The sequence below is a fragment of the Neovison vison genome, chromosome 1 (genome assembly GCF_020171115.1).
Source record: "Neovison vison isolate M4711 chromosome 1, ASM_NN_V1, whole genome shotgun sequence".
NCBI lineage: Eukaryota > Metazoa > Chordata > Mammalia > Carnivora > Mustelidae > Neogale > Neogale vison.
The window spans coordinates 272,252,530-272,265,966 of record NC_058091.1 but is presented as its reverse complement, the minus strand read 5'-3'; the positions used below and the strand labels follow the sequence as shown (position 1 = coordinate 272,265,966).

The window sequence follows — 13,437 nt, the reverse complement described above, 5'->3', positions numbered from 1 at the left end:
TGATCTGACTTGAGACCTGGTTCTACCAGGTACTGGTTGTGTATCCTTAGTTAGTGCTTTAGCTTCTTGAGTTAGTCTCATTACTTATTAAAAAAATAACTGCTAATATTGTTTCTACAGGGTTTGCAGAGGGAAAACATGGAACTGAATTGTGAATGGCAGAGGCTTTGAAGACTAATAGACCAAAGTGTGCCTTATAGAATGGGGCTCACCACAATGCTATGGGTTGTTAAGAGGACTGAGTGGTATAATGTGTATAAAGTACTAAGCACAGTGTGCTGCATGTGATGGCAACTGGTGACTGCCATTAATGACATTATGTTACTGTCCTCCCTCTCCCCATGGAGGCGGATTCCCTTCTGTCATGTGTGCCTCCCTTTCTTCTGGTCTTGAAGAGCTAAGTTGCCATTTCGGTTTGGCTTAAGGAATGGGAAAGATGGTGGAGCAGTGTGACCAGCTCAAGTTGGCAGGTATTAAGTTGGGTCACTGAGGATGTCAGTCTACTCCAGTAGCATCATACGATGAAAGGAGAGTGAGAATAGGGAACAGGGAGTTCTGGGACTGCTTTATCTACAGGGCCCATAAAAGGGATAAACAGAGAAGTGAAGGAGGTAAATCCATAGTGAGGAGTAGAGGAGGGGGGTGTTAAGTCTTCTTTAGGGGATCTCTGTTAAGGACACTGGGGAAGTTCATACAAACTTTAGCCTGTGTTTATTCTCTTGATTCTTGCCCCTATCCAACTGTCAGGCAACAAGCAGGCCAACTGTTTGACCCTCCTTGTCTGTTTTGCTGAAATATCATCTCAGAAGTGTCTGGTGGAAAAATTACCACATGAGCAGTGGGCTAGTGGGCAGATCATGTTCTCCAGGGACTCCCATCTGCCTCTTCTAAAAGATCAGTCTAACTTAGGCCCCTTTTCTTGTGTTTCTATGGGCTGTAATTTGATCACCAGTGCTTGAACCCCTTTAGATGAGCCTTGTGTCAGATCTCTCTCACTGTGGCAGGACATGGACAATACTCTCCTGCAGGAGAGCTTGGATTTCAAGTTACTGGTCTGCCGCTGTCTGCTGGAGGGCCCAAGGCTAATGACTTAACCTTTCTGAAAGCCTATTCTATTTGTAAAATGAAGGTACTGGGCTCCATTGTCTCAAAATTTCCTTCCAGTTCTAACATTCCAGCTGCTTCTCTTCCACATAAGAGATGTCCCACTCTTAGCTTTTTTTTTTTTTCCCCCTTCTGCATGATTTTGTCTGTCTTAGAGTAATAAAGGAGAGGCCAGAGGTTAGGTAAGCAGCAAAATTTAATACTAGGAGTATGACAGTCAATTAGAACCATTTATGTTTCGAGTCTCCTGAAAACTGATTGAAATCCCCCTTTGGCTGTGGGGGTGGGTAGGGACTATGATAAGCACCATAATTACTGCTGGCCCTCAAAGAAGGTTACTGGATATGGGGAGATAAACAATGATTCATTTTCTTTCTCAAGGCACATTTGCTTTTTGAAGCAAACCCCAGTTTTGTTCATGCTTTCTGAATGGCTGCTTTGGGCCCCTTCCTGATAATTCTGTGGCTGAGCTATTATAGAAATGTGTTTTGAGTATGAGGACTCTACTTGGCCAGGTCACCTCTTGGCCATCATGGGTCCTGGGGCAAGCTCTTTACCTTTCTGGAAGTATGGTGCCCATTGTCAAGGGCCTGTGCAGGGCAAATTGGCCAAACGGATGAGCATGGTCCTTGAGATAGTGTAGGATGATGGCTAGGAGAACCAGCCTTGGAAACCAGGCAGATACAGATTGAAACCCAGCTCTGCCTCCAAATAGCTGTATAAGCTTGGCAAGTAACTTAGTCACCCCAACCCCCCCTTCTCCACCTGTAATGAACCTGTAAATGGAATGATAAGGTTCCTACTTTACGGGGTTCCTGGGAACATCGCATGACATGTGGCAGATATGCAGCCTGGCACATAGTAAATACTCAAAACTAATTAATTCTCATGATATTTTAGGTATGATTCATGCCCCCTACAGGGCTGAAAATCAAGTGGGAGGGACGAAGTTAAATATCAGTTAAAAGCAATAACTGATAAGTAACACAGATATTCAGGGATGCCCAAATGAGTGTGGGAAAGCATTGTGGGGAAGATGAGAAATGAATGGGGTCTGAAAACATCAGAATGTAAGGATCACCCATTCAATCTTTCACTACGTTTTGGAAAACTTACTTCTGTTAGAGACTATCCTAAGTATTGGATTCAAAAAGGTACATTCTAATAATGAGCCAAATGATAAATAAATATATGGTATATTTAGGCAGTAATAAACACTGCAAATAAAAATGCAGCAGAGTAAGGGAAACAAAAGTCATGGCAGGAGGTGGGGGTCCTGTTTGGGATAAAGCAAATAAAAAAACTTTTGAACAGAAGCCTGTATGGAACAAGAGAGGAAGTGATGTGCAGTTCTGAGGGAGGAGCTTTCTAGGCAGAAAGAAGAGCAAGTGCAAAGGTCCTGAGTGCATCCAAAGAATGATGAGAATGCTAATGCGACTGGAGTAGAGTGAGCAAGGGAAGAAGAGTCTAGCAAATGGGATTGAAGAGGCAGCCAGCAGCCAGATTTTGGATTTTATTCTAAGAATGATGTGACGCTCCTGGATATATAAGAGCTGGGGAGTGACAAAATCTGACTTCTGTTTTTAAAAGTTTCACTCTGGCTGCTGTACAGAGAACAAATTATGTTGCCATGGTGGTTAGCAGGGTGGGGGAAGTAGAGAAGGAGTGGAAATGAAGTGTTGGAAAAGATTGCCATGATCAGATGCGAGGCGAGGGGGGGAACGAATGGAGAGGTGGTGGGAAGTGGTAGATTCTGCTTGTGTTTTGACAGCCCAGCCCATGAAGTTTGCTGATGGGCTGGATGTGGGGTCCTCAGCTTGACCCGGTAAACGCAGCTGTCACTGAAGAAGATGGGAGGAATGAGGGGAGGAGCAGGCTGGGGGGCAGGAGAAATAGCAGTTTGTGTGTCCCTGGTAAACAGATGTTGTAGGGTGTGGGGAAGTGACATAGAGGTAAAGGGAGACTGGCAAACTGAACTATAGGAGAAGATGGCAGAAGTAGCCTAGAACCACGGGGAAGGCTTCCAGGGCCAGGATGCATCTGAACTCCAACCACTGGGCAAAAACAATGACATTTCCCATTCCGTGCAGTTACAGCTGGCAAAGTCCTGACTGTGTATTTGGATCTTTGCAGGCCCTTGGCATCCAGCGTGTCATTAATCCTCACGCTTGCCTCATGAAGTAGGCCCCCTTACAACCCCTTGTTTCGTAGACAAGACACAGAGACAAAGGGGTGGAATGGCTCACCCAAAAGGATGCATCCAGTGAGAATATGCTGAGTCTGGCAGTCTTGATCAGGGCCTCCCAGGAGAGTCGTGGGAAGTGCGGCCCCTTGGACAACTGTCCTGGAGTGCATTGCCCAGGCCACCTTTCTGAAGGCATTGCTGTTCCGGAGGAATAATCAGTGCCTCGATTTCTACCAATAACGATGGTGCTACAATGAGAGCTTCCCCCTGGAATAGACCTTTTTTTTCCCCCCCGGGGAATTGATCCTGCCCCAGGGTGTTTTCCAGAACTTGCACTGCTCCCTAATTACCTAGTAATGCTGAGGGCTTATGAAAATGCTGTCATTTGTTTGAGAAGGGGAGGGAAGACTGAAAGAAGAAAAAAAAAAAAGAAAGAAAGAAAATGCTCTTAAACCTGGCAGAACTCCAGGCTGGGTAATTACATTCTTCGGGGTGGTGTTCTCACCACACACAGTCTGTGGAGTATTTTGGGAGCTTTCTGTAGGAATTGTGCTAAAAACATGAAAAATATTATCATTATTATTTTCTTCTACATCTTTTAAAACGGGGTCTTTATAAAGCCACGGAGGCAGCCTCTCTCTGATTGCGTTTTTGCCAATTTGTTAGCTGTCAGCGATCTGTTCTCAGATCATAAATTTGATGGCTTCCCCCCCTCCTTGAATTGTTTCACACTAGAAGCCTAAAATCTTCAAGCCAGAAGAGACCTTGGTACAACCCCCACATTTTACAGATTGAGAAGCGAGCCCAGGGGAGGGGAAGGAACCTGCTGATCGCCACTGTCGCAGGCAGGGAGCACAGGTCCTCGCAGACCCATCCCTTGTCCGTTTTCTTTCCCACTAGGTCCCTGCCCTCAAATGGACTCTTTGTGTCAGAGCCAGAACCGTCGATAGCCATCACCTAATGTAGTCTCCTCATTTTACAGGTGGGGGGAACAGAGGCCCAGAGATGAAGTAGACTTGTCCCCCAAGGTGATATTGGATGGGTGGTTGGACCCTTAAGCTTTGCCTTCCGTTGACCAAGAACTGGCACTCTGTGGTCTGTGGGCCAGCTCAAGTTCAGAGACCTTTTCCTCTGCCCCCACCCTTTTTGTGCCCTTTGCAGGGAAGGTATACTTAATATTTAAAAAAATCCTTATTTAGGGGCGCCTGGGTAGCTCAGTGGGTTAAGCCTCTGTCTTCGGCTCAGGTCATTATCTCAGGGTCCTGAGATTGAGCCCTGCATTGGGCTCTCTGCTCAGTGGGGAGCCTGCTTCCCTTCCTCTCTCTCTCTGCCTGTCTCTTGTGATCTCTGTCTGTCAAATAAATAAAATCTTAAAAAAAAATTCTTATTTCTGTTTTCTCTTAAAACAACAACAACAACAACTAAACAGACAAAACTTGTAGTGCCTTACAAGAATTGGCTGGCACTGAGGCCTTGGAACTACCCTTTGAAAGGTTGTATACCTTCTAGTTCTCTTTGTCCTCACTGTTCTCTCCCCAGCATGGTTCATTTCATTCATTTTCTTGCTTGGCCCAAAGAGGCATTTGTATCTGAAATCCCCACCCAACACCCCACTCCTTGATTTGTAGTGTAAAACCAAAGCCAAAAAAATAAATCTTAGACTATTTTGGATATATGGTAATAAAACATAAAGAATGCCAAAGAGGGACGCCTGTGTGGCTCAGCCGGTTAAGCAGCTGCCTTTGATTAGGCTCATGAACCCAGGTCCTGGAATCAAGTCCCACATCAGGCTCCTTGCTCAGCAGGGAACCTCTTTCTTCTTCTGCCTGCTGCTCTCCCTGCTTGTGGCTCTCTCTCTGACAAATAAATAAGTCAAATCTTCAAAAAAATTAAAAAAGAATGCCAAAGAGATGAACCACAATAGGTCAAATTGATCCTAGGGTTAGATACCATGCCATCTCTAGGGCAGTTTGAACAGCATTACAAGGCCTGTCCACAGCCTGGAGTCTCTTCAGTAGATTCACATCTGTTTGAACTTGGAGGAACACTCATTTTCAGGTGTCCTATTTTAAATGTGCAAAGTCTTGAAAGAAGATGACTCTAATCTCTTTCTAATGTAATATGACGAACGGAAAGACTAGGACTGGGGCCTGGCGTCTAGTCCCAGGCATGCCAGCTGCTATGTCCCCTAAGAAAGGTGTTTCAATGTCAGAACTATTACTATTTTGGGTCAGACAATTCTTTGTTGTGGGGGGAGGTCCTGTGCATTGCAGGATATTTGACAGTATCCCTGGGCCATCACAAGATGTCAGCAGCACCTGGCCCATTATGAGAACCAAACATGTTTCCAGACATTGCCAAGTATCATCTGGGGGAGAAAATCACTGCCAGTTGAGACCCGCTGTCTTAAGCTGACCTTCTAGGCACTCGTGAGTCTTACTGAATCTGTAAGAAGTTTTTAATTCCTGTCCTGTAGCTTTGAGGTGGGGATGAAATGGTATGATGGATATATAAGTGAATGTAAATCCCAGTGTGTGACATATTGGTACAGGGTTTTGTTGCCATCAATCATCACCGACTATGAACAGTCCAGCCTTCCAAGCCTGATACTAGGGATGGCAAACAGGCTTCAGAACTAATGGGGGAGACAGCACAATGTACTAATGGCAGATGACCTCAGGATAGGCTATTAAGGCAAGGTATGGTATGTCGTCCCAGCCTTTGAGGCTAAGGAAATGAGGAAATCCCCTTCCACTTGTGGCCAGTATTTTCTTTCTCATGTACATTCCTGGTCATATAACTACTGTCCTAAAAATGTCCCATTGCTCCCCAGTACCTGAGAGAAATTCCGTGGCCTCCAGCCCCTGGCCCTGACTACTAGGTTTCACATTCCCCATTCTCTCCTCCCAGTCTGCAGCACGGGCCCCAGGCTCCCAGAGTATACAGTGTCCTCTCCTGCCTCCAGCCTTTTGAGGTGCTCTTCCCTTGGATCCTGTGTCTTCCCTCCGCCCTCCCTTTCTGCCTTTTGAAGCCTTGCCGGCTCCCCATGGTTGCTTCCTTCTTTGCTCCCCCAGACTTGTGTATACATCTCTATCAGAGCTCATGTCATGGTCTGTTTTTGATGACAGATGGCAGGATTCATCTATCTTCCTCCTCTACTACATTCACCTGCCTGGAGGCAGAAACTGTGCCATATTTCCTTTCCATATCCTCCAGCCCATGATACCGTATGGGGTACAGAGTAGGTTCTCCACCCATATTTGAAGAGAATTTTAAAGATAAACAGTTGAACCTAAACATAATTTGACCTAGATGCTCAAGCTTGAAATATGTAAGCTCCATGTTTATTTAATCCTTGAACAACTATGTATTTAATAGGCCAAGGGGAGCCATTGACCATATTTGAGCAAAGCAATGACAAAGTTAGAGCTATATTTTAGGAAAACCTGTCTGACTATAGGATTTCTAATGATCATAGAAATTGCATGGTTTTGACTCCCTAAAGTCCCCTTCCCCCAAAGTAAGCAAAACAGATCTTAACTATTACAGGTAGGCGTTGAGGTTTTGCTAATTAGTCCTTGTAAAGGACTTTGAGATCTTCCCCTGAAAGGTGACAGAGAAGTGTGAAGCTTTCAGTGACAGCCTAATTATTATTATTACCAGGCACAAAGCTCGGGGAACTTAAAAGATCCCCAGGTACCATTCAAAATAGCAAGAGACAAAAATATGCAAATGGAGAAATTATAAGAAGGAATCCTGGCATTACAGACTCCTAATGTTATCAGGGACCCTAGAGGTCTTTCCTGATCTGTTCTCTCACCTTCTCAAGCGGATGCTTACACTCCCTCTAGAATGTTCTTGCTCAATACTTTCTCTCATTAGAGCCTGAGGGTTAAGATCTTGGGCCTCAGGGTAGAGTTTCCTGTGTTCAAATCCTCATTCTCTTCCTTGTTAGTAATGGCAACTTGGGGAAATTATTAGGTCTCAGTTTCTTTATCTGTAAAATGGGGGTGAGATTATCTACTACAAGCATCGTTGTACAATTAAGTGATGTGTGCACAGCCTAGCATATGGTAAACAAATAAACACTCGTGTTAAAAATCATTTGAGCTAATTAATAGATGTGCAGGTGCATAGGAAATTAGAAAGCATCTGACCTCCACGTTGTTCCTGGTTCCGGAGCTCTGTCAAACATGGTGAGCTGTTTCTTGCAAATCCCAGCCCTCGTAGCGTCACGTGAGTGTGTGTAATTGAGCAATCCTGGCAAAGGAAGCGAGGAGCCTTGGGAAGAAATGGCCTAGTCAAATGCCAAAGCAAAATCAGGTCTGTTCTTCTTTCTAACTATAGAAAGGTAGAACTCTCCTTTTCTGTGCCATCATCTGTTGAGTGGGAGTTCTGACCAGGGCCGTGGGTCAACTGGTAATGCCCAGAACATTCAAGTTCATAGGATGAACTATGTTGGTCCTGAGCGTCCAGGCTTCATCTTAGTAGGTCTGTATTTTTATGATTTAGTCTGCAGAGCCTCCAGATTTTCATCTGTAAAATAAGGGTGGTGGCTACTTCACAGGGCTGGTGTGAGGAGAGAGTGAGGTCACACTGTGAAGTTGCTTCAGAAACTGCAAAGTGCTCTGTGATGGTTCGTGACTGTCACTTGGCAGCCCACACTACTTCCCTGAACACAGTTGTTCTCTCTACAGGTTATTTCGGTGGAGGCTCCAGTCCAGGAGGGTCTGTGGACTTCTCGTTTACATGGACATGACCAGCATCCAGAGAAAACTGAAAGAAGCCTGAATCTTCTCACTAGAATCCCTGCAAAATGACTCATGTAATTGCTCTAAGTATCCTTAGCCTTTGTTGTACACCCACACGATTCTGATGCTGTAGACTCCTGTGGCATGCAGGGAAACTGGGAAGGGGACCCATTTTACATGCCCAGGATCGGGAAGAGACCACCAATTCCTCCTGTAAAAGCAGACAGGGACTGCCAAATGTCCAAGCTGAGGCACCTGCCAATCACTCCAGACCCTCTGGTTTGCCTCTCTGTTATTCCTATTAGGGAGGAAAAGGCTTTATTTTCCTTTAAAGCTCCTAGGAGGGATTTCTAGGGTCTTCCCCCTCAGGAATTAGTTGTAGGAATAATTGGGCCAGTGGAGTGCAGGAGATATATCCAGCACAGCCTGTGTGCTCCTAGAAAAAGTGACCTAGATCAAGCAGCGGGTGGATGGAGGACTATTGTGGGGACCCCCTGCCACCTACTGACTTGCAGCTGAACCCACATTTCCAGTAGCATCTGTAGGGCTGGGAGCTGGGGGAGGGGACAGAGAGAGCTGGGGGAGGGGAGGGGGAGAGGGAGGGGGTTGTTCCTTTCAGGACCAGGCTCCCTGTCTCATCCCCCAGCCCCAGCCCCCACCACCACCCATCTGCACACACAGAGAGGAGGAGAAGGTGAGGACTGGGAGACAGGGGGTGGTAGGCAGAGGAGGTCAGCCCTGGAACTTGAGCTGGCTTGGTGGGTATTAGCGCCGCCTGAGCTCGCAGCCCGTGTGAGTGTGAGGGGGAGAGCGAGAGCAAGGGAGGGAGAGAGAGGCAGGCTGCGAGAGGAGAGAGGAGAGGGGGAGCAAGCGCTCCGCCAGCATGAGGACGGGCTTCTCTTTTCCGTGCTCAGTTAATCTGGCTGTCAGTTGGTGTTAACGCTGCCGTTTAAGTGCTCTGATTCCAAGGGAAACAGACAAACCTCCCAGAAGGAAAGAAGGAAGCAAGCAAGGAAGGCAGGAACTGCAGGAGGAAAAGAAAAGGCAGAACAGAGAGAGGAATCAAGGGAAGGGGGGAAATACCAAATCTATGACTGGACCTGGGCTTCTTTTTCGCCAATGCAAAAAGGAATATGCAGCACATTTTTGCCTTCTTCTGCACCGGTTTCCTAGGCGCGGTAGTAGGTGCCAATTTCCCCAACAATATCCAGATCGGTGAGTGAGAGGGGCAGCCTGGGGAGGGACTTTCTGGGTCTGGAATGGGTTTTTTTTTGAGGGGGGGGTGTCTGTGTCCCTCAAACCCCTTGCTATGGACTGTGCTTAGATAGAAAGCTGGGTGATGATGGAAGGCGGACTTGGACTGCCAGCAGGGGAGGGGGCTTCTCTTGATCAGATGAGGAGCAAAGGGAAGTGTGCATACACATATTTACACATACAAACACAGCTCCACACACACCACTCACACTCTAGGCATGAGCATGTGAAATGGAGGAACCACTGCTTTGAAAGAAAGAAAATTCAGGCTGTAGCGAGGAGGAAAGGGGTAGTGGGTGTTTAAAGGAGTTCACTCCATTGCTCGATAGATGGTGCCTGATTTTATTTATTTATATAAATATGTGTGGTGTATTTCTGTGTGTGATGAGGTATTAAATATGCACATATGTATTTAACTGACTGAGGTGATGATTTCCTGCCTGGAGGAGGGGAAAGAGACCCTCTGAAAGGAGTGAAGGGCGCTGGGTTTATTGCAGCCCCTGAAATAATGCCAGGAGGCCCCCACTCTAAGTCGAGGGGGGGCTCTCATTCCTGCACTGGACGCCCCCAGCTGCCTTCTCTCTGCTGTCTGCCATGCTGGGCTGGTGGTCCCCAGTCCTCCGATCCCGGAACTTCTTAGCCTGCCTTTATTCCTGCCCTTGCCCCCACCTCATAGATGTGCCATCCACAGACATCATCTACCTTTTACACATACATTAGCACACACAGACACATGTTTCCCCTCCCTCTTAGCTGTCCCCATCCCTAGGCTCTATCTTCTTAACTTAGAGGCAGGTTTCAACATGCTGCCTGCCTTTTTGTTCCCCCTTTCCCCCTCCTGGTTGTCATGCTTCTAAAAGGACCCCTCACCGTCCCTGTATTTCTGGGGCAGCTGACAGATACTGCTTCTTTTCATAACAACGGGTGAGAGCAAAACAAACAGGAGCAATAACACCAGTAACAATGCGTGTGCACAAGGGCTCGGGGCTTCAGTGTGACCAGCGTGCCAGCACTGTGTGTGTCCTGGAATAGAGCTAGCTGCTTTGCTTGGAGGCATTTTGGTTGGTTTGGGTTCTGTTTTCTCTCCCCCACAGGGACATAGCTCCACTAGGGAAAGTTGCTATTACCGGTACTTTGTGTTCTTTGTGTGAGTGTGTTGGGGGGTGGGGGTAGGATATGGTGCAAGTCGTATTCTGCTGGGCACACATGTGCCGCAGTACCAGGCTCTCCTGGCCTCTCCAGCATGCCGGCTCCAAGGGTGGTTGGAACAGCCATGGAGTAACTTGCTTTGTTTCCTGACACCTGTTAAACTATATTCTGAAGTGTGTCTGTGTATATGTGTTAGTGCCTTACACGCAAAACAAAACTTCCTGCCTCCGGAGACACTTCCCTTGAAGCCCCATCTGTGCCGCCTACCTCCCCACCCCTACCCCCCTCTTTCATTCATTACGGAGGAGGCAGGGGACAGGGACGTGTTTGGGGTGTGGTCACCTGGTGGGGGGAGGGTGGGTGGAGCGTCAGAATCCAGCAGGAGTTTTTTGGTTTTACTCTTTAAAATGGTGGCATATTAACATGTGTAAATCACTTGCTCTTCTGTGGAGAAGATTTTGTTTATGTGGGAACTTGCGCATGGCCTGTACGTTGCTGGTTGGAAATGCTTGTCTTGAGATGTGTGGACTTGCTCTCTCTTAAGTGTATTTGTATACAGCACTGTGGGTATGAACGCGGGGAGGTGGTTTGTGTTTTGGGTACGCATATGGGATATGTGTCTGCCCCCATGTATCTCTGCAGGTTTTTCATCATATTTAGTTCTAACTTATTTGTTCAACTGGTAAGACCATTGTTTGTTTTCAAATAAAAGGCTGAAACATTACATTGTAGGACAAATGCTGAGAATATCACTGCCATCAGGTAGTATTTAATTCTACTTGTACGATTGCTAATAAAATCCTCACAGTCCATTTATTGGTTCTTAAACGCAAACACATACCCACTGTGTAAGAAGTTGTAAGTATACTACGTTGGGACTGTGATTCCTGTCGAATCTGAGATAAACTTCTCTGTAAACATTCATTATAGTTCAGTCTCTGGAAATAGCTGATTCGAATCCGTAGAAATGGAATTCAATTCATTTTACATTGTCCACAGTAAATACAAAGGTCAGCCATGTACTCTTGCGTCTTGGAACTAGAGCCCCCAACAGGTACCTTTGTTATGCTTTTCACTAGAATAGAATGTTCATACCCTCTTGACATTCTTAAACCCCCACACCTTTGAAGTCCAGGAATCTACCATGCAAATAGACACACCATGGCAATCTCTTATGTAACAAGCCATTCCTAGGTAGCTGGGATCATGAGTGTCAGAGAAGAAGCAAAATACTGTTTGTAAAAATTCAGGGTTTTCAGAAGAAATGAATAATATACCTCAGAGGTGTCAGAATAGTTAAACTGCACACAGGTCTTGCCAGGTCAGAGACCAAAAGTGTCAAAGCGAAGGGCTATAGTGCTGAAGAAGCCCACAGGGTCCCAGAGCTAGATTTCCCCCTGCAACATTTGTTAGTACTACTTCCTTTAAGTCTCTGTAATGAGGAATGGGTCCGATAGAGGAAAGAATGGGCGCAGCAAAGGTTTACGTGCCCACAGAGCTTAGGCTGCCTGGATGGTTACAGGAGGGAGGAGGAAGAGAAACGCAGTTATCCTGTTTTCTCTGACCTCATCTGGGTTGAGGAGTGAACAACCAAATATTTGGGTGGAATGATGGAGGCTCTTGTCACATCCAAGTTCATCAGTGGAAGTTGAAGCCTCCATGTCCACTTGAGTCTCTCTGAACTCCCCTCCCCACCACTGAAGGCTACAACTAGTGAGTGTGGCACAGGGAGAAGAAAAGGGCCCATCTGGGGTGGGGTGTTGGGGGATTAAACCCGTCTCTATCCCAGATACCATGTTGCATTTTCTTTCCTTGTAGGGGGATTATTTCCAAACCAGCAGTCACAAGAACATGCCGCTTTTAGATTTGCTTTGTCACAACTCACAGAGCCCCCAAAGCTGCTCCCCCAGATTGATATTGTGAACATCAGCGACAGCTTTGAGATGACCTATAGATGTAAGTAATCGCTGCTATTCCTGACATTTCTTTCTGCGATCGACCAATGAAAGGAGAGCGTGCGAGTAGGTGGTAGTGTTGCAAAAAACCGCTTGAGTTGTCATTCGTCTTCATAAGAGAAAGCCCTCCAAGAAAAATTTCCAGGGCCTTTGGAGTGATTCTATCAGTTGGTATTTTAGATCCTGGAATGCTTTAGAAAATGGGACCGCTTTTTCACTGTCAGCTAACTTTAAATGCCAGGACGATGGGGGCTTGGGTTGACTGCCTCTTCCCTACCTTGCAGAGGTTTTCTTCTTCAGCTGAGAGAGTTTCACACATAAGAAACTTCGGAGAGATGGAGAATTAAAGATAAGGACTTGGGAAATGCGGTTTAAAGCGCTTACGCCTCTCCTGGGCACAAGTTAAAAGGAGAAAATATACCCGTAGCTGATTAGAAAGGATATGTGACAAGTTGTCTGTCTGGTTCCCCACTTTGGGAAATGACCTGAACTTTTGTAAAGTTGGCGCCTTGATTACGTCCAAAATGCTTTGAAGTGATTGATGCTTAAGACATAGTTTGTTGGATGGCCTTTGAGAGGTGATCTCAAGAAGGAGAAGGAAGAGAGAAGTCTCTGACATATGAATTGAATGCATAGGAAAATGTGGGCAACAAATACCATTTTGAGTTTTTCTCACAATTAGGACTGAAAAGGAGACCTGTGTGGTTCCATGATTACAATTTGATGACAGATGGAGGCATAAAAATTAATCAGTAGAGACATTTTCCCTTCAGGGATTAAACTCAAGTAGGAATTTCTGGCATGGAGGTGTGAGCTGAATGGCCAAGAACAACTGGCGACCCAAATCTGGGTTAAACTGGCACCTTAGGCTTTGTGTGCCCCTATGGACTTGGTGACTCCTACTGAGCTTTGCACAAAGACATAGATCACATTTCCTTCATCTCTTTCCCACATTCCCTCATGGTGGGCTCTCAGAGGGTTGAACTGAATGTGCATTATGCATTGAAAGCTCATATGGAGAATTTGGAATTCTCCCTAT

At 46.1% G+C, this 13,437-nt stretch overlaps 1 protein-coding gene across 2 annotated transcripts in view; it reads left to right on the top strand.

Moving 5' to 3' along the window:
- The first annotated feature begins 8,741 nt into the window (after positions 1-8,741).
- Positions 8,742-13,437, top strand: part of GRIA1 (glutamate ionotropic receptor AMPA type subunit 1) — a 308,116-nt gene continuing 303,420 nt past the window's right edge. For both annotated transcript variants that reach the window (XM_044230963.1, XM_044230971.1), the window contains exons 1-2: positions 8,742-9,255; positions 12,262-12,399. In XM_044230963.1, coding sequence (XP_044086898.1) covers positions 9,174-9,255; positions 12,262-12,399 — 220 coding nt within the window. In that variant the 5' untranslated portion in view covers positions 8,742-9,173. The remainder of the gene's footprint in view (positions 9,256-12,261; positions 12,400-13,437) is intronic.